The sequence below is a fragment of the Artibeus jamaicensis genome, unplaced genomic scaffold (genome assembly GCF_021234435.1).
Source record: "Artibeus jamaicensis isolate MK-2021 breed Jamaican fruit bat unplaced genomic scaffold, CSHL_Jam_final contig_391, whole genome shotgun sequence".
Classification (NCBI taxonomy): Eukaryota; Metazoa; Chordata; class Mammalia; order Chiroptera; family Phyllostomidae; genus Artibeus; species Artibeus jamaicensis.
The window spans coordinates 8034507-8056848 of NW_026521814.1; the positions used below are offsets into that span (position 1 = coordinate 8034507).

Sequence of the window (22342 nt, forward strand, 5' to 3'; positions counted from 1 at the left end):
TTTTGCTCTTTTTCCTGGTAATGATATGGATTTTGTCCTAGAGGTCCTTTAGGCAAGCCTTATTTCTAAAAATTTTTTTTTTCCTTTTTGCTGCCGTGATTGGGTGTTCCACTACCTTGTCTTTCAGATTGCTGATTCAGTCCTTTGCTTCATCTAATCTGTAGTTGATTTCTTCATTTCAGATACTGTGTTCTTCGTTTCTGACTGGTTCTTTTTTATGGTTTCTTTTTTTATGTCCCTTTTTTATGCTTACTGTTGCTTTGTTGACATTCTCTGAGTTCATCCATTCTTTTCCTAAGTTTCTTAAGGATCCTTACAAACATCATTTTGAACTCTGAATCTGGTAGATTGCTTGCTTCAATTTAATTTAGTTTTTTTCTCCCCATTTTTGCTGCCTCTCTGTATTTGTTTCTATATATTTCTATATATCAGGTAGATCTGTTATGTCTCCCAGTCTTGGTGTAGTGGCCTTATATAGTAGGTGTCCTATGGAGCTCATTAGTCCTGTCTCTCTGATCACCCAAGCTAGGTGCTCCAGGAATGTCCCTTGTGTGGGCTACATGAGCCTTACTTTTGTAGAGTCTTGATTGCTGTTGGCCTACCTTTATGTCGGGGTTGTTCCTCAGGGTGCTGACAGTGATCATTGATCCCAACCACAGTATACAAGCTGCTGTGCTGGGTCTGACCCCATGAAGCGGAATTTGCCCCAGAAGGGTAAGTTTCTTGCCAAGATCTATCTTCCTTTGGGTGTGCTACTTGTGGAGTTAATTGCGTCTTGTTCTAATGTGGTTGAAGCCCACCACTGAGTGTTTTGGTTCTGGGGCCTTTAGGGTGAGATTTTAGTGCGGATCAGTATCAGATAGTGGCTGTGAGTTATCCTAGGCTACCTGTTTAGAGCTAAAGTAATCCAGTTTGTGGCTGTCTCTGCTGGGCCTAGGTGCACACTGGAGAGCCAGGCTGCACAACAAGGTCAGCCTCTATCAGCACGGAGCCCTTGGGGCAGGTCAGCAAAAGGTTTAAGGCACCCAGAGCTATAGCTCTGCCTACCTACTGCCTGACTGTTAGGCTCAGTCACTGAAAGAGCCTTTGGCAAGATTTTCTTTTATTGCGGCTGAATAATATTTCATTGTGTGTATTTCCATATATATATAAATGTCTTTTACTTTTTTTTAGGTACCACATTTAAGTGAGATCATACAGTATTTGTCTTTGCTATTATCCTACAATTTTGTAAAATGTTACAAGTGGAGGAAACTGAGTAAACTGCACACTGTATCTCTGCATTGTTTCCTATAGCTCTGTCTGACTTGAAAATTGTCTTGAATAAAAATTTCAGTTAAAAATTGGAAAAGGGAGGAATCTATTCAGAGTAGAGAATATAGATCTTTCACTGCCTGCTTAACTACCAACTTAGATATTATAATTTTCAGAAAAACATATACCTTTCAGTTAGTCTCTGTTCTGAGCAGGTTTAACTGACATGTTTATAATTCATTTTGTATACTATTTACACTAAGTACTTTGTTTCTGCTGCCTTAACCTTACTGTGTCATTTCACACCAAATATTATAATTCAAATGTTTTAAGTCCTTAAAATGAATGCTTTATCAAAAGAATGTCTGTTAAATAATAGGGATCTACTGTGTACATAAAACTGTTACATACAATATATCACTTACTGGTATTTTTTTGTGTCTACACTCTCAGTAAAGGCTGTTGTTCATGATCAGAAAATACCATATGTAAAACTTAATGTGCATTTTACTCAAAATATAAATCTATCACATATTGTTAAAATATCCCCATTTCTTCCTTGATGATTTATTTTTGGTAATTTTTTTATGGATTTGAATGTGATTTTTTTTAAACCACCATTTTAATCAAAATTCATGTTTTTGTTTTCCAGGTTTGGATCACTTTGTCTTTGATTTTTCTCTGTTTAAAGGTAATTTGTTTGTAGAATTTACTAGTCATGCAGACTTAATACAATTTTTTGTTTGGGGTGACTATATTTGGTTGTTAAAATAGGAATTATACCACATAATAGGTAAGCCTTTTATGTCTTTTTTATTTGCCTCATAAAATGTATATGACTTATGCTATGGAAGTAAATGTCAAAATAAATTCAAACTACATTTCTAGTTTATGCTTCACAGAATATATTTTCCAGGCATTTGTGAAAAATCTTTGTCTTTTTGCCTGAAAGTGTATTTTACTCATAGGTTGAAATATTGGAGCCATGGGAATAAAAGTTCAGCGTCCACGATGTTTTTTTGACATCGCCATTAATAATCAACCAGGTGAGAAGATTAATTTTTTTCATTGAACATTTATAGATATTTTAAAATAGTAAGAAAGTTTAAATCAACTACCTCTTTTTTTTCTTAAAGCTGGAAGAGTTGTATTTGAATTATTTTCTGATGTGTGCCCCAAAACATGCGAGAACTTTCGTTGTCTTTGTACAGGTTTGTTGACATTTTCAATTGCCCTAATAGTAGTCCCATTTTTATTTAGACATACAAAGAGAAGTTCTGCACGTACCTTTTTTCTCTTAACATGCAGGGTATGCAACATTGACTAGGATATCTAAGTAATTCTTAGAAATATTAGTCGTATTGGGATTTTATTTGGCATTGATTTCTACACTTTACAGGAAAACATGTGATTTTTTAAAGAAATTTAAAAAAAAATTCCTGAGGAGCCCTTGCTGGTATAGCTCAGTGAATTGAGTGCAGGCTGCGAACCCAAGAGTTGCCTATTTGATTCCCAGTCAGGGCACATGCCTAGGTTGCAGGCCAGGTCCCCAGTGGGGGCCATGTGAGAGGCAGCCACACATTGCTGTTTCTTTCCCTCTCTCCCTCCCTTACTCTCTCTAAAAATAAATAAATAAATAAATAAAATTGTTTTTAAAAATTCCCAAGGAAAGTGAAATTTCTATAGTTTTAAAAAGTATGTATGGTTTAAGAGAGGTATATTTTAGAGGGTGAAAGTTTTCATTATTAATTACGCTTTAATATACTTCTGTGGTTTTCTTCTAAATGTCCTACTAATTTTCCTTATTTATAGGTGAAAAGGGGACAGGCAAATCAACTCAGAAGCCATTACACTATAAGAGTTGTCTCTTTCACAGAGTTGTTAAAGATTTTATGGTTCAGGGTGGTGACTTCAGTGAAGGTAAGACTTTGGTTCCCAAAAAAGAAAACTCTCTATTCTTTGTTAAGTATAGATCTCAAAGTTAGACAAGTTTTAAAGGTACTATTCAGTTTTCTTCTCATCCCACTTAGTTTTTGCTCTGACAATTAGAAGTACTCATAGAAATAGATAAAAAAAGGAAGCACAGGAAAGAATTTCACCTTTGATTCATGAATTAATTTCAGAAATTTGCTTCCATATAAAAAAATAAAATACTGCATTTATCTTTTAGGAACCTATCAGTGCATGTGTTTTTGTCACAACTAGTAATCCTTAACTGCAATATAGTTTTTACTATACTTTTTTATTATAAAAACATTGAAATTCTATTTTAAAGACACTTTGAAAAATGTGATTTGTGTTAAAAAAGCTGAATAATCATCATCATTAGAATCTGTTAGTTTTTCACATATCTTAGTAGACTTGGTCATATTCTTACTATTCTGTCATAAGGAAAATATATAATTTGAGATCTTGTCAGTATTGACTTTATGATTTGCTGTGAACCTTTGAGTATTATTGATTCAAAGTAACCAGCGCACTAACTTTCTAAGAAACATTTTGTTTAGGTAGCACCTCCAAGGAGATTACTGTCTTGAGAGTTCTGAGAGTCTATGTTTTTCATTTCTAGGAAATGGACGAGGAGGGGAATCTATTTATGGAGGATTTTTTGAAGGTAAAAGTTTTTCTTTTATTTTAAATTGTGGGGTTTGTTTCTTTGTTTTTGCCATTTAATTATTATTTGTTTTTTAATTACAGTTGAAATACAATATTATATGAGTTTCAGGTGTATACCCCAGTGATAGTTAGAAGAGTATAATTGACTATGTTCCCTATCGTGTACTTCACATCCCCATGGCAGTTCTGTAGCAACCAATTTGTACTTCTTAATCCCTTTACCTTTTTCACCCATCCCCGCAACCCTACTCCTATCTGGCAACCCTCAAAATGTCTCTATATTGTAGGGCAATCTTCAGCACCTCTTGTAAAGCAATATTAACATCCATTGCACCTCCCAACAGCAGTGCATTCTGTAGCCGTGGAAATGGGTTACGGGTAGAGCTGAATCTTTAATGCACTCAAGACTCTGCCCCCACTCAACTCTGGGGTAGCAGGGAAGGAGCTCAGTAGTATCTTCTTTATCCATTTGTCTATCAATGAACACTTAGGTTGCTTCCATATTTTGGTTATTGTAAATAATGCTGCAGTCAACATTGGGGTGCATATATGGACCTCTATGTTGAATTAGTGTTTTTGTTTTCTTAGGATATATATACCAGAAATGGAATTACTGTATTTTATGGTAGTTCTATTTTTTGAGGAACCTCCATATTTTTTCATAGTGGTTGTACCAATTTACATTCCCACCAACAGTACACAAGAGTTCCCTTTACTGTACTTATCATCCTTGCCAATTGTTACTTTTTTGTTTTGTTGTGTTTTTGATACTAACCATTCAGACACATGTGATGTGATATCTCATTGTAGTTTTGTTTTATATTTCCCTGATGATTAGTGATGTTGAGCATCTTTTCATGTGTCTGTTGGCCATCTGTATGTCTTAGAATAATGTCAGTTTAGGTCCTCTGCCCTTTTGGTACTCGATTGTTTGGAGGGGGGGTTGTGTGTGTGTATGTATGCACTAAGTTATATGAGTTCTTCACATATATTGGATATTGACTGTCAAATAATTGATTTGCAGATATTTTTCACTGAATGGTAGGCTGCTTTTTTGTTCTGTTTCCTTTTTTAATGCAAAACTTTTTACTTTGACATAATTTTATTTATTTTTGCTTTTATTACCCTTGATTGAGGACACATCCAAAAAAAATACTGCTATGACCAATGGCACAGAATTTACAACCTGTGTTTTTCTTTGGGGAGTTTTGTGGTTTCTGGTCTTAAATTTAAGTCATTAATTCATTGAGTTCATTTTTCTATATTGTTTAAGTGATATAGTTTCCTTTTTTGCTTTATTTGTTTAGTTTTTCCATCACCATTTATTGAAGACTCATCTTTCTCATTGTGTATTTCTGTCTCTTTGTCTATAATAAACTCAGAATTATAATGTTAGGACAGGAACTCCCATAGGTTGATCTTAATCCTTTTTTAATTTGTTTTTTTTTTAAGCAATTTAAACATTTTTAAAGTGAAATGTAGTTGACATACCATATTATATTAATTTCAAGTGTACAACATAGTGTTTTGACATTTAAAAATCTTTAGAAATGTCCTGCGAACCAGAGTATTGTGGTTCGATTCCCAGTCAGGGCACATTCCTGATTTGCAGGCCAGTTCCCAGCAGGGGACACATGAGAGGCAACCATACATTGATATTTCTCTCCCTCTCTCCTTCCCTTCCCCTCTAAAGATAAGTAAATAAAATCTAAAAAAAAAAAAGCTTTATCTAAAAATCTTGAGAAATGATCACTACATTGAATCTAGTAACCATTTGTCACCATTCCAAGTTATTACAGTGTTATTGACTATATTCCTTATGCTGTACATTAATTGGCCATTTAAGCTTGGGTTTATTTCCAGACTCTTTTGTTCCACCTATCTATGTGTCTGTTTTGTGCCAGACCCATACTGTTTTAATTACTATAGCTTTGTTTGAAATTGGGGGGCATGATAATCCAGTTTTATTTTTCTTTCTCACTGTTACTTTGGCTGCTTGAGTCTTTTCTGATTCCATACAAATTTTAGGATTATTTGTTTTAGTTCTGTAAAAAAAAAAAAATCACCCTTGCTGGGGTGGCTCAGTGAATTGAGTGCTAGCCTGCAAATCAAAGGCTTCCATTCCCAGTCAGGGCACATGCCTGGATTGTAGGACAGGTCCTCAACAGGGGGAGCTCAAGAAACAGCCACACACTGATGTTTCTCTCCTCTTTCTCCCTTGCTCCGCACCCCCTTTAAATGAAATCTTTTTAAAAAATACTATTGGTATTTCCCATTGAATCTGTATATTGCTTTGGGCAGGAGACATTTTAACAATGTTAATTCTTCGGATACATGAGCACAGTATATTTTTCTACTTATTTGTTTCATGTTTGATTTCTTTCATAAGTGTTTTACAGTTTTCCAAGTACAGGCCTTTCACCTCCCTAGCTCAATTTATTCCAGTGTATTCTGTGCTTTTTGAAGCAATTGTAAAGGGGATTATTTTTAAAATGTTCTTTCTATTAAGTCATTATTAGTGTATAGGAACAGAGTAGATTTTAATGTACATGTTTTTTTATCTTCAGCTTTACTGAATATATTTATTAGTTCTAATAGTTTTGTTTGGTTTTGTTTTATGGTGGAGCCTTAGGCTTTTCTATATATAGTGTCATGTCATTTGCAAATTGTGTTTTACTTCTGTACCAATTTGGATGCCTTTTGTTTTCTTGCCTAATTGCTGCGGCCAGCACCTCCAATACTATGTTGAATAAAAGTGGCAATAGTGGGGCTCCTTGTCTTGTTCCTGATCTTAGAGGGAAAGCTTTCAGCTTTTTTACCATTGAGTATGATGTTAGCTATGGGTTTGTCACACATGGCTTTTATCGTATTGAGGTATGTTCCCTCTATACCCACTTTGTTGAGTTTTTATCATAAATGAATATTGAATAATCTTGACCTTTACTAAAGGAGATTGAACAGTATTTCTTAGTAACTACATTTTTAGTGGGTCCATTTTTATATGATGATTTTTTTAAACTTTGATATTCTAAAATTTAGCTATAGTTTTTCCCAAATTTTAAGTTTTCTCACTGGAATTTTTTACTGATATGAAGATCACTTGAAAGACTATAAACCTTTGGGATTCAGTGGATTTTGTTTCAGTTTGCACTTGCTTAGTTCTTATGCTAATCAAGAGGAGAATTCAAACTGCTCTCTGCAATAAGTGATGCTGTGGCAGAGATTAATTTAATGAGTACCTCTCTGTGCTTAGAATAATATGTGCCCTTTTGTGTCCAGAGATTAAATAAATGGTGCTCTCTTTGGTAGCACATGTACTAAAATTGGAATGGTACAGAGAACATTAGCATCACCCCTGTGCAAGGATGACATGCAAATTTGTGAAACACTCTGTAGTTTTAATTCTCCTTCAAAAAGTAAAGAAAAGAAAGAAATGAAATGAAATATAAAAGAATGCTACCTGAATTCTTTTTCTTGCTTTGTAGGGGAGTTTCACTTTTTGTTTAAAAAAAGCAAAAAAAAGTTGTATTCTTTTTTTCTTAAAAAAAAAAATGAAGGACAATTGTAAATGGAAAGAAAGGGGATTGATAGACTATTTCAATTTTATAGCAAGGGATTGAAAATTAGAAATATTTTAATCAGAAAAGTTGGGGAAAGGAATTGGTTAATATTTGATTCTTCTTTTAACCTCAGTTTTATCTAAATTTTGTTTGTCTCTTAACTAGAGTACATGATATGAACACAAGATATGAAGAGGAGTGAAAATAGTTGGGGGGGATAGTTTATGCCTGTTATGTAACTGAAAACTTTGCTTCTCTCTAGATGAGAGTTTTGCAGTCAAACACAACAAGGAATTTCTCTTGTCAATGGCCAACAGAGGAAAGGATACAAATGGTTCACAGTTTTTCATGTAAGTTTTTTATGATCAGACAGCTTAAAATATTCTTTTGGTGTGTCTTTCTCTATGTGCCTGCCTTTGATCCCTGATAAATAGAGGAGGGATCCATAAGGGAGAAAATTTTTAAAGAAAGGAGAACAAAAAATTGAAGAAGGGAATGTTGTTGAAAGGGGAGTTGAACTGTACTGCTAAAGTTTTCAATGATGAAAACTTGTCAGGGAGACACAGGGGCCAGCTTGAAGGGGTGGCATTCCCATTGGCCATATTGGAACAGTTTGACCATCAAATAATGGTAGTATCAGACTATCAAATAAAACAAATCTAGGATTCCATATAGATATAAAAAATGAATGAGTAATGGGAAAAGCAGAAGCTGTTTCATAGTAGAATGTCAATTCATAAATGTAAAAAGAATCCTATAGTAGGAAAATCACCATCTTTCTCACTAATTGATTCAGGAAAGAGTTATCTATAGGTGGTAAATTTAATAAGAGACAGGGTATTTCCAGTGTCTCTTCCTAATTAGTTAATTACAGAGAGTTAAAATACAACAGTCCTCATTATTTAAAGATTCTGTATTTGCGAATTTGTCTACTCACTAAAACGTATTTGTAACCCCAAAGTCAATACTGCTGTTTTCCAATTCTGACTATAAAAAATTTGTGATTAAGGCTCTTGTCAGCAATGCATATATTTTTTTATTGTGTCCTGTGGGTAGAGATTTGCTCCTCCTTTCAAGAGCCTTAAATTTCCCTGGTATTAGAAGAATTTAATCTGTCAGCATAGCATATTGTAGTGTATTCTATTTTATATTTCTGACTCTTCTTCAACAGTGAAAAACCTGGCTGCCATTATCTTCAGAATTACTACTCATTTGCTGAATTTCAAAACCAAAAATGCCATCCTGTATCATTGAAAAGTAACCTGTTAACTAGAGTTCACTATTAATTTATAGCTATTTTTGTCTTTAGACAGAGTATGTAGTTATAATACCATGATAATAGTTACTTGGATTATTATTTTTTGCTGTGAATTTTATGTGGTTTTGTGACTCAAAACATGTTAGATTCATTTCCTTCTTATTCTATTTCAGTTTACTCTTCCTTTCACCATGTTGTTTTCTTTTTTTACTTATTTTAAGTTTATAAAATATTAACATGATTCCAAAGGTCAAAACAAAAAGAATTCTCTTAAAGTATCACTCTCACCTAATTCTTCACTCCATTCCCATTTTCCCATTTTTTCACCCCATTTCTACCTATCAATACTAGTAACCAACCTCATTAGTTTCTGCTTTATCTTCCTATATTTCTTTTCACAAGCATAAGCACAGATGCATGTTTTTTTTTAATTTTTCACTTTTTTCTAACTCAGTATATAGCATATTATATATAATTTTGCTCTTTCTCTGAATCACATACCCTGGATATAATCACTCCATATCAGATCGTAGATTCCTATCTCTTTTTTTGCAGTTGCATAGTACTCTATTTGGTGTATGCAGTTTGGAGCAAGTTTACAGTTGTTCAGTTGTTCATATGGAAAATAAACAATAAAAGAGACTTCCAGCCAAGATGGAGGCATAGCTAGACACACTGTGCCTCCTTGCACAACCAAAATAAGGACAACAATTTAGGAACAAAATAACAACCAGAACTGACAGAAAATTGAACTGTATAGAAGTTGGATAATCAAGGAGATAAAATAGACACATCCATCCAGACCAGTAGGTGGGGTGGAGTCAGGCAACTGAGCAGAGGGGTCGTCACAAAAAGCAGTGGCACCAGGAACATAAGGCACCCTGGGCACGCAAGAGGGCAGCAGGCAGACCCAGCAAGGCAGTGATTGTGAAGCCACGTGCTGCATGCAAGGTGGCTGGCTGACCAGGTGGTGCCATTTTCACACGCAGATGAACCAGGCGAAATTGGGGAGCAAGGCAGACTGTGAAACCCAGGGTCCCAGCGCAGGGAAATAAAGCCTCAAAACACCAGTTGAAAACACCTGTGGGGGTTGAGGTGCAGGGAGAGACTCCCAGCCTCGCAGGAGAGTTCGCTGGAGAGATCCACAGGGTCCTAGAATGTATACAAGCCCACCCACACAGGAATCATCACCAGAGCAGCCCAGTGTGCTTGGGGGTAGCAGTGGAAGGGACTGAAATCCTACAGAGAGCATGAGCACCATTGTTCCTCTTGGACCCTACCCCCACATACAGCATCACAACCTAGCAACTGGGTTGTCCCACCCTGATGAACATCTAAGGCTCCACTCCTCACTATGTAATAGATGCAACAGGCAACCTATCAGATACACAGTTCAAAACACTGGTGATCAGGATGCTCACAGAATTGGTTGAATTTGGTCGCAAATTAGATGAAAAAATAATGAAGGCTACACTAAGTGAAATGAAGGGAAATGCACAGGGAACCAGTAGTGATAAAAAGAAAACTGGGACTCAAATCAATGGACTGGACCAGAAGTAAGGAAGAAAGAAACAACCAAACAAAAGAATGAAGAAACAAGAATTCAGAAAAATGAGGAGAGGCTTAGGAATCTCCAGGACATCTTTAAATGTTCCAACATCAGAATTATAGGGGTACCAGACAGGGAAGAGGAACAGCCACGAGTGGAAACCTTAGTTGAACAAATAATAAAGGAGAACTTCCCCAATCTGGCAAAGGAAATAGACCTCCAGGAAGTACAGGAAGCTCAGAAAGTCCCGAAGAAGTTGGACCCAAGAAGGAACATACCAAGGCACATCATCATTATATTAGCCAAGAAAAAAATGAAGGAGAGAAACCTAGAAGCAGCAAGAGCTAAAGGGACAGTCACCTACAAAGGAGTCCCCATCAGACTGTCAGCTGATTTCTCAAAAGAGACCTTACAGGCAAGAAGGGGCTGGAAAGAGGTATTCCAAGTCATGAAATCCAAAGACCTACAACCAAGATTGCTCTATCCAGCAAAACTTTCATTTAGAATGGAAGGACAGATAAGGTGCTTCTCAGATAAGATCAAATTCAAGGAGTTCATCATCACCAAGCCCTTATTATATGAAATGTTAAAGGGACTTATCTAAGAAAAAGAAGTTAAAGAAACATGAACAGTGAAAGGACAGCAAACTCACAGTTATTAACAGGCACACCTAAAACAAAAGCAAACTAAGTAAACAACCAGATCAGGAGCCACAGAAATGGAGATCACATGTAGGGTTAGCAATAGGAGAGTGGGAGGGGAGAGAGGGGTAAAGTACAGAGAATAAGTAGCATAGATGGTAGGTAGAAAATAGATGGGGGGCGGGGAATATTACGGGAAATGTAGAAGCTAAAGAACTTACAACACATGGACATGAACTGAAGGGGGGAATTTAGGTGGGAGAGGGTGTGCAGGGTGAAGGGGAATGAAGGGGAAAAGATGGGACAACTGTAATAGCATAATCAATAAAATTATTTAAAAAAAATAAAAGAATAAACTGTTAATTGTACCCACAACTGTAAACCCACTTTTGCCCCACCCTATACACTGTAGAATATGGGTCTTTAATTGTAAACAACTTTATTATGTTTGTTGTAGAAAAACTAGACAACACAAATAAAAGGAAGACAACAGTCCCATCCCCAGAGCACCTTTCTAATAACAGTGTATGTAGAGTGTTGCACATACTTTATAATTAACTTTTGGATATAATATAAATCGCTTTGCACATCAGTAAATATGAATTAACATTTTAATAAGTACGTGTTAATCTATTTAAATGTACTGTGCTTTATTTAATTAACCTATGTTTTGAACATTTGGTTTGATTTTTTTCAGATTGCTGCAGTGAACACTGTGCCTATTATTTGATATATTTTTATTATATAAATTGCTAGAGGTTTACTCACTTAAATATTTACACATTTTTAAGTGTTTCTGTGTTGATTTCTGCATTGACTTCCAAAAAAGAAATATATTTTACTTAGCAGTAAATGCCAGTTTTCCCAGATCTTTAACAACACTGAGGATTATCATTAATTTTTCTTTTTTATGTAAAATTCTTCCTGTGCTAACCACAATCCCTATGTTAATTTTATATAATCTTGCAAGTGAATTCTTCGAATCTTCCCTCTTCGTGTTGATTTCTCCTTACCTCTTTACATTTTTAGATAACTCTTGTATTTAGATAACTCTTTACTCCTCCTGTATTCTGTTGTTGTTTGGACAGAAACAACTTCAGTGTTTAGTTAAAATTATTTTAAATCTTGGTAACATATATAAAATTTTGCTATTTTAGTCAATGGTGAAGGTATGATTCAATGGTATTATATTTATAGTGCTGTAACTATAACTGTGCTTACAGTTAATTATAACTGTATATAATTACAACTATAACTATAACTGTCTTGGAAATAGTGGTGTTACTATCACCACTATTTCCAAAACTTTTATCATCATCCCGGAGACTAACCATTTCCCTTTGTCCTCAGCCTCTGTTTCTACCCTCTGTTTATGAATTTTCTTATCCTGGTTATATAAATGGAATCATACAATTACCTATCCATTTCACTTAGCATATTTTCAGGATGCATCTATATTGTAGCTTGTATCAAAACTTCATTGCTTTTTATGGCTGAATATCACTTCATTATGTGTACATACCACGTTTTGTTTATATTCATCTGTTGATGGGAATTGTATTGTTTGTACCTTTTGGTTATCATGAATTATGCTGCTTAGAATATTGGCGTGCATGTATTTGTTTGAGTCCCTGTTTTCAATTATTTTGGATATATACCTAGACACTGAACTGCTGAATCAGGTAGTAATTTACATTTAGCTTTTTGAGAAGCCATCCAAATGTTTTCCACAGTGATTGTATCACTTTGTGTGTCTACCACCAGTACAGTACAAGAGTTCTCCATTTTCCATATCCTCATCATACTTTTTTACCACTTTCAGAATGATCATGGAAGTACTGTGAAATTGCTTTAGGGACTATAAATAAATGCTGCTGAGCAAGTGAATTTGTAAATACAGAATCTGTGTAGTGAGGATTGAATATATCTAGATGTAAATTATATGTGTGTGTATGTATGTACTGAAAGCAATATAATACAAATACATATGGCATGCATCTAGGTTTTTACATTTTTTAGGTGCTTTTAGCAAGCGAGTATGGCTATTATAGTTAAAAAAACATTAGGTTATTAGTTTTTAAAATAAGGTGAACTTTTAGAAATACATGTACATATTAGTTAGATTTTTTTAGTAGTATTGTGTGTGCTTTAACCAAAGTTTAGCTTAAATTCTGTTTCTTCTTCTTTCAAATTTCTAGTGTCATTTTTGATAAGTTTTTTAAAATAATAAATTTAAACAATGTGCATCTTCAGTTTATTGTACCAGTATGTCCTAGTAGCTAGCTACTCAGGTAGCAGCATTCTTTTTTTTTTTTTTTTTAAGATTTTATTTATTTTTAGAGCAAGAGAGAGAGAAGGAGGGAAACATCAATGCGTGGTTGCCTCTTGCATTCCCCCTACTACTGGGAACCTGGCCCGCAACCCAGGCATGTGCCCCTGATTGGGAACTGAACTCATGAACCTTTCGTTCACCAGCCAGCACTCAATCCACTGAGACCCCCAGCCAGAGCAGGTAGCAGCCTTCTTAATGACAAAGCTTTTTTTTTTTTTTAAATTTTTTAAATTTATTTATTTAGAAGGGAAGGAGAGAAATATTAATGTATGGTTGCTTCTGGTGCATCCCCTGCTGGAACTGGCCCCTGCTGGGAACTGGCCTGCAACCCAGGCATGTGCCCTGACAGGGTAATCGAACCGCAATCTTGGTTCATAGGCCCGTGCTCAATCCACTGAGCTGCACCAGCCAGGGCTTAATGACAAAGCTTTTTAAGGCTGATGTGGAGAAAAGAAACATTTTAAAAAATTATTTCATTTTCAAAAAATTACTTTTTCTTTCTTGGGGTTTTCTTCAGAGTTTTAATCAATATCTTCAGCATGAAATTTACTTTTATGTCAGGGGAATAAATTCAAAGGGCTGCACATCTCAGGCACTTAACATAAGTAAAGACTGTTGGGACAAAAAACTAAACTGTTAATCTCTATATGAAAGAAGAAAGGGATTCTCAGCCTGGCCAATTATTTCCATGTGCTGGGTGCCACATCTTCCAGGTTTCCAAAGGGTCTGTAATCTGGATTTTTATGTAAAAGTATCCAAAAGTTTAAGTATGTTAGCAGGTAATTTAATAATTTATAAATACTATGTGGATTATTTCACTTCAGGTTCAACGGAAAGTGTGTGAAGGTCATCAGAAGATGATGTGTGCTTTAACTGTTTAGAATGTTAAGATTAAAAACACTATTAAACCCATAAACTAGTGGAATGGTTTGGCAACTTTTGGTGTATCCATACAGTAGAACATTATATGACCCTGAATATTCAGTAAGAACCTAGTTTGGATAGAAATAACACCAAAATGTTAACTTTAAATACATGTAAGTGTTCCCCAATGTTTAGGTAGTTTATAGTCAGAACAAGTTTCTGAAAATTGATTATGTAGAAAGCATCTTGCATTCTATTCTACTTATGGTTAATGTAGTGAGAGTCTATTATGTTAACATGTTATATGATTTGTTTGCAACTTTGTTTCCAATGCAGTTATTTTCTTTTCCTTTTTAGAGATGCTAACTTTGTTTTTCTCTGACTTTGTTTTTATCCTTCTGTCTGATGATTTCCAAAAGAACAACGAAACCAACTCCTCATTTAGATGGGTAAAGATTATTTTAATTTTATAATCTACTTTAAATTAATATTAAAATAGGAAGCTTTTATTTAAAATCACTTTTACTTGACTCCTTAGGCATCATGTTGTTTTTGGGCAAGTGATTTCTGGTCAAGAAGTTGTGAGGGAGATAGAAAACCAGAAAACAGATGCAGCTAGCAAACCATTTGCTGAGGTGCGGATACTCAGTTGTGGAGAGCTGATTCCCAAGTCGAAAGGTAAGAGCAAGTACATATTTCGGATAATTCTTATGGGTACACAACAAGTAGACACTCTAAATAGTTGGCATAAGGGTCACACTAAACTGAATATAAATATGAGGTTTTTGTGTTTTGAACACGTTTTTATTTTTTAGATGTTTTATCTTTATACTTTCATTTACTTATTAAAATTTACTTTTAATAAGTAAATTTTTCTTATTACTAATTTACAGTAATTTGTTCTGCTTCTACCTTTAAAAAAAAAAGAAAGTCAGTTGTCTAAATAGAATGGAAATAGATTCTTTTCTAAGGAAAGAGACAGTGTAAAGAAGATGACAATGGAAGAGAATAACAGACTAGGAAACTTTAGGGGAATAAATTATTTCCCCTTCATACATTGTATCTGGCATGTTTATGTAACTCATAGTTCTTACAGATAATTGGGTCTGACACTAAAATAATGGGATTACTTTTAAAATTGTGTAGAAAGCAATAAAATATTGAATTGGCTCTTGCATTCTTACTGGTCTAGGGACCACTAAGATCAGTACTTAGTTTTTCATGACTAACAAAGGTGAGAGTCATCTGCAATATTTTGTGATCCTCAGAGTAGCCCTTTAATATTATTTCCCCTATTTTATAGATGAAGATATATTTACCACATCAGGGAACTAGGTCTTAAACCCCAGTATGCTGATTCCATCCAGATCTAGATTTCTTACTGTTATGTTGCTAAGTCATTGTTCGTTAACATTTCTTTCACAATTGTCCTGAGTAGAACATTCTGTTCTGAAGTTTTGAGTATACTGATTTCCTCTGTAACATTTAGAAATACACACATTTTGTTTTGTTTTAATTTTAAAAGACCCAAGGTGGTCATAGAGAAGTCTTATTTTTTACTTTTTGTCTCTGCATTTGATTTTGATTCTGATGATTTCCCTTTTTTCTCTGTCATATCAAATATGTACCTCATAAACCACTGCAGGAATATGCTGCAGCTAATAATGGGACTGTGTATATAACTTCTTGGTGTTCATGACTCTGGCTATTCCTTATTTACAAACAACAGGTATAATATATGTCTTGTGTTTCCAACAATTCCATAAAGAATGAGGCTTTGCTGAGTATCTTAAATTTGTTTTAAAATTTTTTTTTCTTTTTTTTTTTACATTTCTATTTATTTTTCAGTTACAGTTAACATTATATGAGTTTTAGGAATATAACAAGGTGATAAGACATTCATGTATCTTAATGACTGTTTTAAAAAGGGAAAAGTAAGAAGCCATCTGTATTAATGTGTGCAGATTTTAAAACTTGAACTTACTGATATTTAACTCTTAGAGTGTTGTCTGTACGATTGGAATATTTTGTTTTAAAATAATATTTTTTCCCATATCATCTAGGAAATCTTCATCTTTTTCTCTACTAACAGCTAGTGGGTTTTTTTTTCCTTCTTCTTACATTTTGTAGTCTTTACAGTAACTGTGCTAGGATCCATTCTCTGCTTATAAAAGTTAAGAATGCTGTCCTCGCCTGGTGGTTCAGTTGGTTGGAGTGTTGTTCCATATATCAAAACGTTGGGGGGTTTAGTTTCTAGTCCAGGCATCTCCAGGAGGCAGCTGATTTGATGTTACTCTCTCACACCTGTGTCTCTGTCTCTCTCTCTCCCCGCCCTTTTTCTTCTCCCCCCCAACCTTCCTCTCTCCCTCTCTCTTCCCCTAAAACCAATAAAGAAATCCTCAGGTGAGGACTGAAAACAAATTAAAAAGTTAAGAATACTATGTGGTTTATTTAGAATAAATATTGAAGTACTAAAAAAAGCTTATATTTTAAACCATAAATAGTTATCATAGACTCTCATAATGTTAGTGTGAATCTTTGGGTATTAAAAGGTCAGTGTTTTAATATTTGTTGAAAGGATGAGAATGCCACTCTTTATTATTTGTGCCCTTATTTTGACCTGAAGAGATAGATGCTAATTTTGCCCATGGCATTCTGGTCAGGAAGTTGTACTGAAAGTTGGTGTAGTGTCTTAGTTCGTGTTCCTCAAATTCATGTTAAAGAAACATACCTTGCCCTTAATCAGTTTTAGCAGTTAAGGAAGATTTGCCCTTTATTAGTGTCTGCCCAGTAGTTCCTGAAGAAGTCAGATTTGTTTCTAGCCATATCTCCCATGCCTGTGCTATTCATGATAGCACTGTGGAAAAGAGGAAGAGATCTTTATGTTTGAGATCACACAGTTTGGCAACTGTTGTTATTTCATAGTCCTTCAGTTGGTCAGAATGGATTTTGTCATGCACCTATGTAATCTTTTTTTGTACTTTAAATTGGGAATAGTCAGCTTACATTTAAAACCTTGTTTGAGAGATTAACATCCCAATTTAAAAAGAAATAAATGCAGAATCTTTTTTTTTTTCCTTTTTCTAACTTCCTGAAAGAAAACAAAAAGACTTCTGAAGAAATCTGACTGTCTGGGCCCACCTGTAAATAGTCTTGGTGAGTCTTGGCAATCTTCTTGGGCCTTTCCCCCTTTTGCTGATGCAAGATTGGCAGTTCTGTTTTTTGTGGCTTTTTGAATGTGCTTGAGAAGGTTCAGAGTCAAAGAGAAGAACCTTCCAATAGATGCTGAGGTAGAACACTGGAGACTAATAAAAGCTGCATCTCTGAGACTTTCAAGGGACGTAGTAGAGGGTAGAACACAGAGCTCCAGAGAATGGTACCACTACCTAGAATAAGGCATTCCTTGTGTTTTCAAGAGTTGGCATGAAAGCAAGTCATGCTATTCTCTTCAGAGTTCAGTTGTTAAGAGAGGCCTGTCTACTGTGGCCATGGAACAAGAGACGAAGCCATTGCTATATTACAGAGTACAACAGAAGCACTAGTTCTGAATCGTGGCAACACATCAATAAATAAAGTTATATGAGCAGAAATTTTGCACATATGTGGTGGGAAACAGCTTGCTTGGCAGTTCAGAAAGAACAATACAGTAGAGGAAGCAGCTGGTAAATCTTGTACTTGGGACACAGTGGAGAACACCAGAGTTGTTTCTATGGTGTCAGACTCCCATTTATTCAGAAATTGAGGGTTGTAGTCATGGCACTCTTACTGGAAAGTACTAGGAAATTGTTGAAAAGAGGAGACCAGTGCTGTGGAACAAAAATACCTAAAGGAGACCTACTTTAGGGATACTTCTTCTCTTTATTTCAAAATTTATTTTCATAATTTCCCAGAAGTTTTCTTATTATAAAGGTTTCATGCAAAATTCATTGGTATATACCCTGGCCTGTGTGTCTCGGTTGGTTGGGCATCATCCCCCAAACCACAGAGTCTCAGGTTAGTTTCCTAGTAAGGGCATATGCTTGCTTAGGTTGCAGGTTCAGTCCCCAGTCAGGACACCAATGAAAGGCAACCAACTGATGTTTCTCTCCGTCTCTTTCTCCCTCCCTTCCCCTCTGAAATCAGTGAGCATGCCCTTGTCTAAGGAGAAAAAAAGAAAAACAAATACATTGGTATAGAATCTATAGATCTCAAAAATGTAAGGCAGCATTTTCTTTCTTTTTTTTTTTAATTTATTTTGAATTTATTGGGGTTACATTGGTTAATAAAATTATATAGGTTTCAGACAACATTTTCTTACCTTAGATTTTTACAAGTAAAATGTTGTTGAGTTTGCTGTCAGTAAAGTCAATTCCTAATTAGCAAGATTGAACCACATCCTACCCTAGCTCCTTGCCAAAGGTAAGTGAACAGGTTTGGGAAATTATTTTACATAGTGATAAGCAAACTACAAAATTCTAAACTAACCAAAAATAGCCCAAGAATTGAAAGTGTTACCATTTATAGTTCCTCTTCATCCATTTAAATTAACTTTAATTGAGGTTTTGCTTTTAGTACTGTTTCATTTTGCCTTAAGGATACTTATGCTTGTAAGATACTTTGAAATAGATTTTGTATAAATGGTTAGGCAGAGAGGTAGGGTTTTTGGAGGAAGGGGTGGAAATAGTTGTCATACTTTGAAGTTTAAAGATTTGTATTTTTAAATTTATTTTTTTTAATATATTTTATTATGCCATTACAGTTGTTCTATTCCCCCCTTCATTCCCCTCCTCCCTGCACACCCCCTTCCCCACCATTCCCCCCTTTAGTTTATGACCACGTGTCTCAAGTTCTTTAGATTCTATATTTCCCATACTATTCTTGCTCTCCCCCTTATCTATTTTCTACGTATCATCTATGCTATTTATTTTCTGTACCTTCTCCCCCTTCTCCTTCTCCCACTCCCCTGTTGTTAACCCTCCATGTGATCTTCATTTCTATGGTTCTGCTCCTAATCTAGCTGTCCTCTTAGTTTGCTTTTGTTTTAGATGTGCTTGTTAATAACTGTGAGTTTGCTGTCCTTTCACTGTTCATCTTTTTTATCTTCTTTTTCTTAGATCAGTCCCTTTAACATTTCATATAATAAGGGCTTGGTGATGATGAACTCCTTGAACTTGACCTTATCTGAGAAGCACTTTACCTGCCCTTCCATTCTAAATGAAAGCTTTGCTGGATAGATCAATCTTGGATATAGGTCCTTGCCTTCCATGACTTGGAATACTTCTTTCCAGCCCCTTCTTGCCTGTAAGGTCTCTTTTGAGAAATCAGCTGACAGTCTGATGGGAAGTACTTTGTAGGTGACTGTCCCCTTAGCTCTTGCTGCTTCTAGGATTCTCTCCTTCATTTTAATCTTGGCTAATATTATGATGATGTGCCTTGGTGGGTTCCTTCTTGGGTCCAACTTCTTGAGGACTCTCTGATCTTCCTGGATTTCCTGGAAGTCTGTTTCCTTTGCCAGATTGGGAAAGTTCTCCTTTATTATTTGTTCAACTAAGGTTTCCACTCGTGGCTGTTCGTCTTCCCCTTCTGGTACCCCTATAATTCTGATGTTGGAACATTTAAAGATGTCCTGGAGGTTCCTAAGCCTCTTCTCCTTTTTTTGGAATCTCATTTCTTCATCCTTTTGTTTGGTCATTTTTTCCTCCTTCTGGTCCACTCCTTTGATTTCCAGTTTCCTTTCCATTGCTATTGGTTTCCTGTGCGTTTCCCTTCATTTCAATTAGTTCAGCCTTCATATGTTCCTCTAATTTGTGACTAAAATCAACCAGTTCTGTGAGCATCCTGATCACTAGTGTTTTGAACTGTGCATCTGAAAGTTTGGCTATTTCTTCATTGCTTAGATTTATCGGCTCTAGGGCTCTGAGTTGTTCTTGAGCCATGTTTTGATCTGTTCGTGCCTGTTACGTATGAGGAGTGGAACCTTAGATGTTCACTAGGGCGGGGCCACCCAGGTCGCTGGTTTGTGACGCTGTATGTGGGGGTGGGGTCAGAGAGGGACAATGGCAGTCTCCTCTGCTGCTTCCTGCCACTGGGGCCTGCACGGTCTTTCTCACCGCTCGCTTCTTCACTGGTGTATCTGCACGCAAATGTGTGACCGTGGTCAGCCCTCAGTGGGTCCACCCACTACTCCACACCTGGGATCCGCCCATGGCTGCTGGCACACCTGGGTCGTGTGCCCGGGTTGGTCTGGTGGATCTTTCCTGCCCGACCCCGCTCTGCTGCTGGCTCTGCCCCTCTTACAGGTTTTGGCTGAAGGGTTCATTGTTGTCAGACTTCCGTATAATTCAATTTTCTGTTGTTTGGCTGTGTTTTTGTTGCTCAAACTTTGTTGTTTTTAAACTTGGTTGTGCAAGAAGGTACAGTGCTTCTACCTACACCTTCATCTTGGTGGAAGTCTGTATTTTTAAATTTAATAAATTCATTTGGTTCAAAATTTAAAAAGCATTAAAGTAGTCAATAAAAATTATCCCCATTTCTGTCTATCAGTTCCCATTCCCAAATTTTGTGCAGCATTCCACATGTATGTGAATGCTGATCATGTAAGGTACATTTTTAGAAATGCTATTTAACAGATTATAGGAGTCATGCATTTGTAATTTTGGTAGATATTGCTACTAGAATATAGGAAAATAAATTTGTACCCTTTTCAGAGCCATGTATTATCAAACTAGTTAATCTTTGCCAGCCTAATAGGTTTTTTAAAAGCTAGTTTTAATTTTCATTTCTCTAAAGTAATTGTTGTTAGCATTTCTTAAAAACTTATTTATAATTATTTTTATATTAACTTATTGCTAACTGCTATTCCCTGCCTCCATTTTTACTCATTCTGTTCTTTTCTGAAATTTTAATCCTTCTGTTATTTCTGTTCTGTTTAGAAAATTTTCCTTAGTCACTTTTTAAGGATAGGTGTGCTGGTAACAGATTATCTTAGTTTTATTAAAATGTCTTTATTCACTTTCCTTTGATAGAAGTTTTCACTGGTTGTAAAAATCTGAGTTAATCATTCTTTCAGCACATAAGAAAACGTTAGGCCACTTTCTTCTGGACTCGCTAGTTTCAAATGGGAAGTGTTTTGTCTTCCAAATCATTGTTCCCCTATAGGTAACTGAACTGTTCCTGTGTTTTCAATGTATATGTATACTTATTTTTTTGTATTTAGCTTTTAGAAATTTGATTTTGTGGGTTACCTAAAATTTATCCTTTTTTAGGTTTGCTTAGCCTCTTGGATATGTAGGTCTGTAGATTGCGCCAAACATGGGAAGTTTTCTGCCACCATTCTATTTTATTTTTTTCAGCTTCAAACTATTTTTCCTTCTCAGATTCTGATCAGACAAATGTTTGATGTTTTGTTTATTATTCTACAGTACGCTTAGTCTCTGCTCATATTTTGTTTTGTTTTTTTTTTTAAATATATTTCTGATATTCGGGTTAAATCATTTCTATTCGTCTTCTTATTCACTGACACTTTTCTGTGTCATCTCCACTCTTCTATAAACTTGTTCCACTGACCAAGTGTAGTAGATTTTTGTTATGTTTCACTTCTAAAATTTCCATTTGATACTTTATATCTTCTTTATTCCTGAAAGGTTTTCTTTTTTCTTTTTTTTTCTTTTTTTTACTTCTATGCATTTGCTTAAAAAGTGTTAAAGCATTTTTAAAAAATATTTATTTATCTTCAGAGAGGAAGGGAGAGAGGGAGAGAAATATCAATGTATGGTTGCCTCTCATGCATTCCCTGTTGGGAACTGGCCTACAACCCACGCACGTGGCCTGACTGGGAATCGAACCACAATCGTGTGGTTCGCAGGCCCGTGCTCAATCCACTGAGCTACACCAGCGAGGGCGCATATTGAAGCATTTTTAAGATGGCTTCGTTAAATCCTTGTGAGTTTTAACATCTGAGTCTTCTAGGTGTTGGCATTTTTTGATTGTCTTTTCTTACTAAGTTGTGATTTACCTGGTTCTTGGTATTATTAGTGATTTTTATTTTTTCTGTATCTTGAACTTTGTGGGTATTATAAGACTCTGGATTCTGTTTATATTTTCTATTTTATCAGGCAGTCACCTTATTTGGTTTTAACATGTAGGTCCTGGCCTACTTGTATGGACTGTGATTTCAGTGATAATTCAGTTTTCGGAGCCTTTGCAATGAGTGCTGTTTCTCGTGTGCTTCATTTATGTGCTACCCAGTGGCCCTGCTAAAAACCTTGATGTACTCAACACTATAGTTTA

At 35.5% G+C, this 22342-nt stretch overlaps 1 protein-coding gene and 1 non-coding gene across 7 annotated transcripts in view; both read left to right on the forward strand.

The window, feature by feature from the left end:
• PPIG (peptidylprolyl isomerase G) overlaps positions 1 to 22342 on the forward strand; it is a 52856-nt gene that overhangs the window by 10941 nt on the left and 19573 nt on the right. For 4 of the 6 annotated variants that reach the window (XM_037140676.2, XM_037140677.2, XM_037140678.2 and 1 more), the window contains exons 2-9: positions 1907 to 1945; positions 2223 to 2300; positions 2391 to 2465; positions 3067 to 3174; positions 3824 to 3868; positions 7693 to 7780; positions 14494 to 14523; positions 14613 to 14752. In XM_037140676.2, coding sequence (XP_036996571.2) covers positions 2240 to 2300; positions 2391 to 2465; positions 3067 to 3174; positions 3824 to 3868; positions 7693 to 7780; positions 14494 to 14523; positions 14613 to 14752 — 547 coding nt within the window. In that variant the 5' untranslated portion in view covers positions 1907 to 1945; positions 2223 to 2239. The remainder of the gene's footprint in view (positions 1 to 1906; positions 1946 to 2222; positions 2301 to 2390; positions 2466 to 3066; positions 3175 to 3823; positions 3869 to 7692; positions 7781 to 14493; positions 14524 to 14612; positions 14753 to 22342) is intronic. The other 2 variants (XM_037140679.2, XM_037140680.2) reach the window with 1 other exon arrangement.
• On the forward strand, positions 7164 to 7270 carry LOC119045856 (U6 spliceosomal RNA). Its single transcript, XR_005081867.1, has one exon. It is a non-coding gene; the product is annotated as a U6 spliceosomal RNA (small nuclear RNA).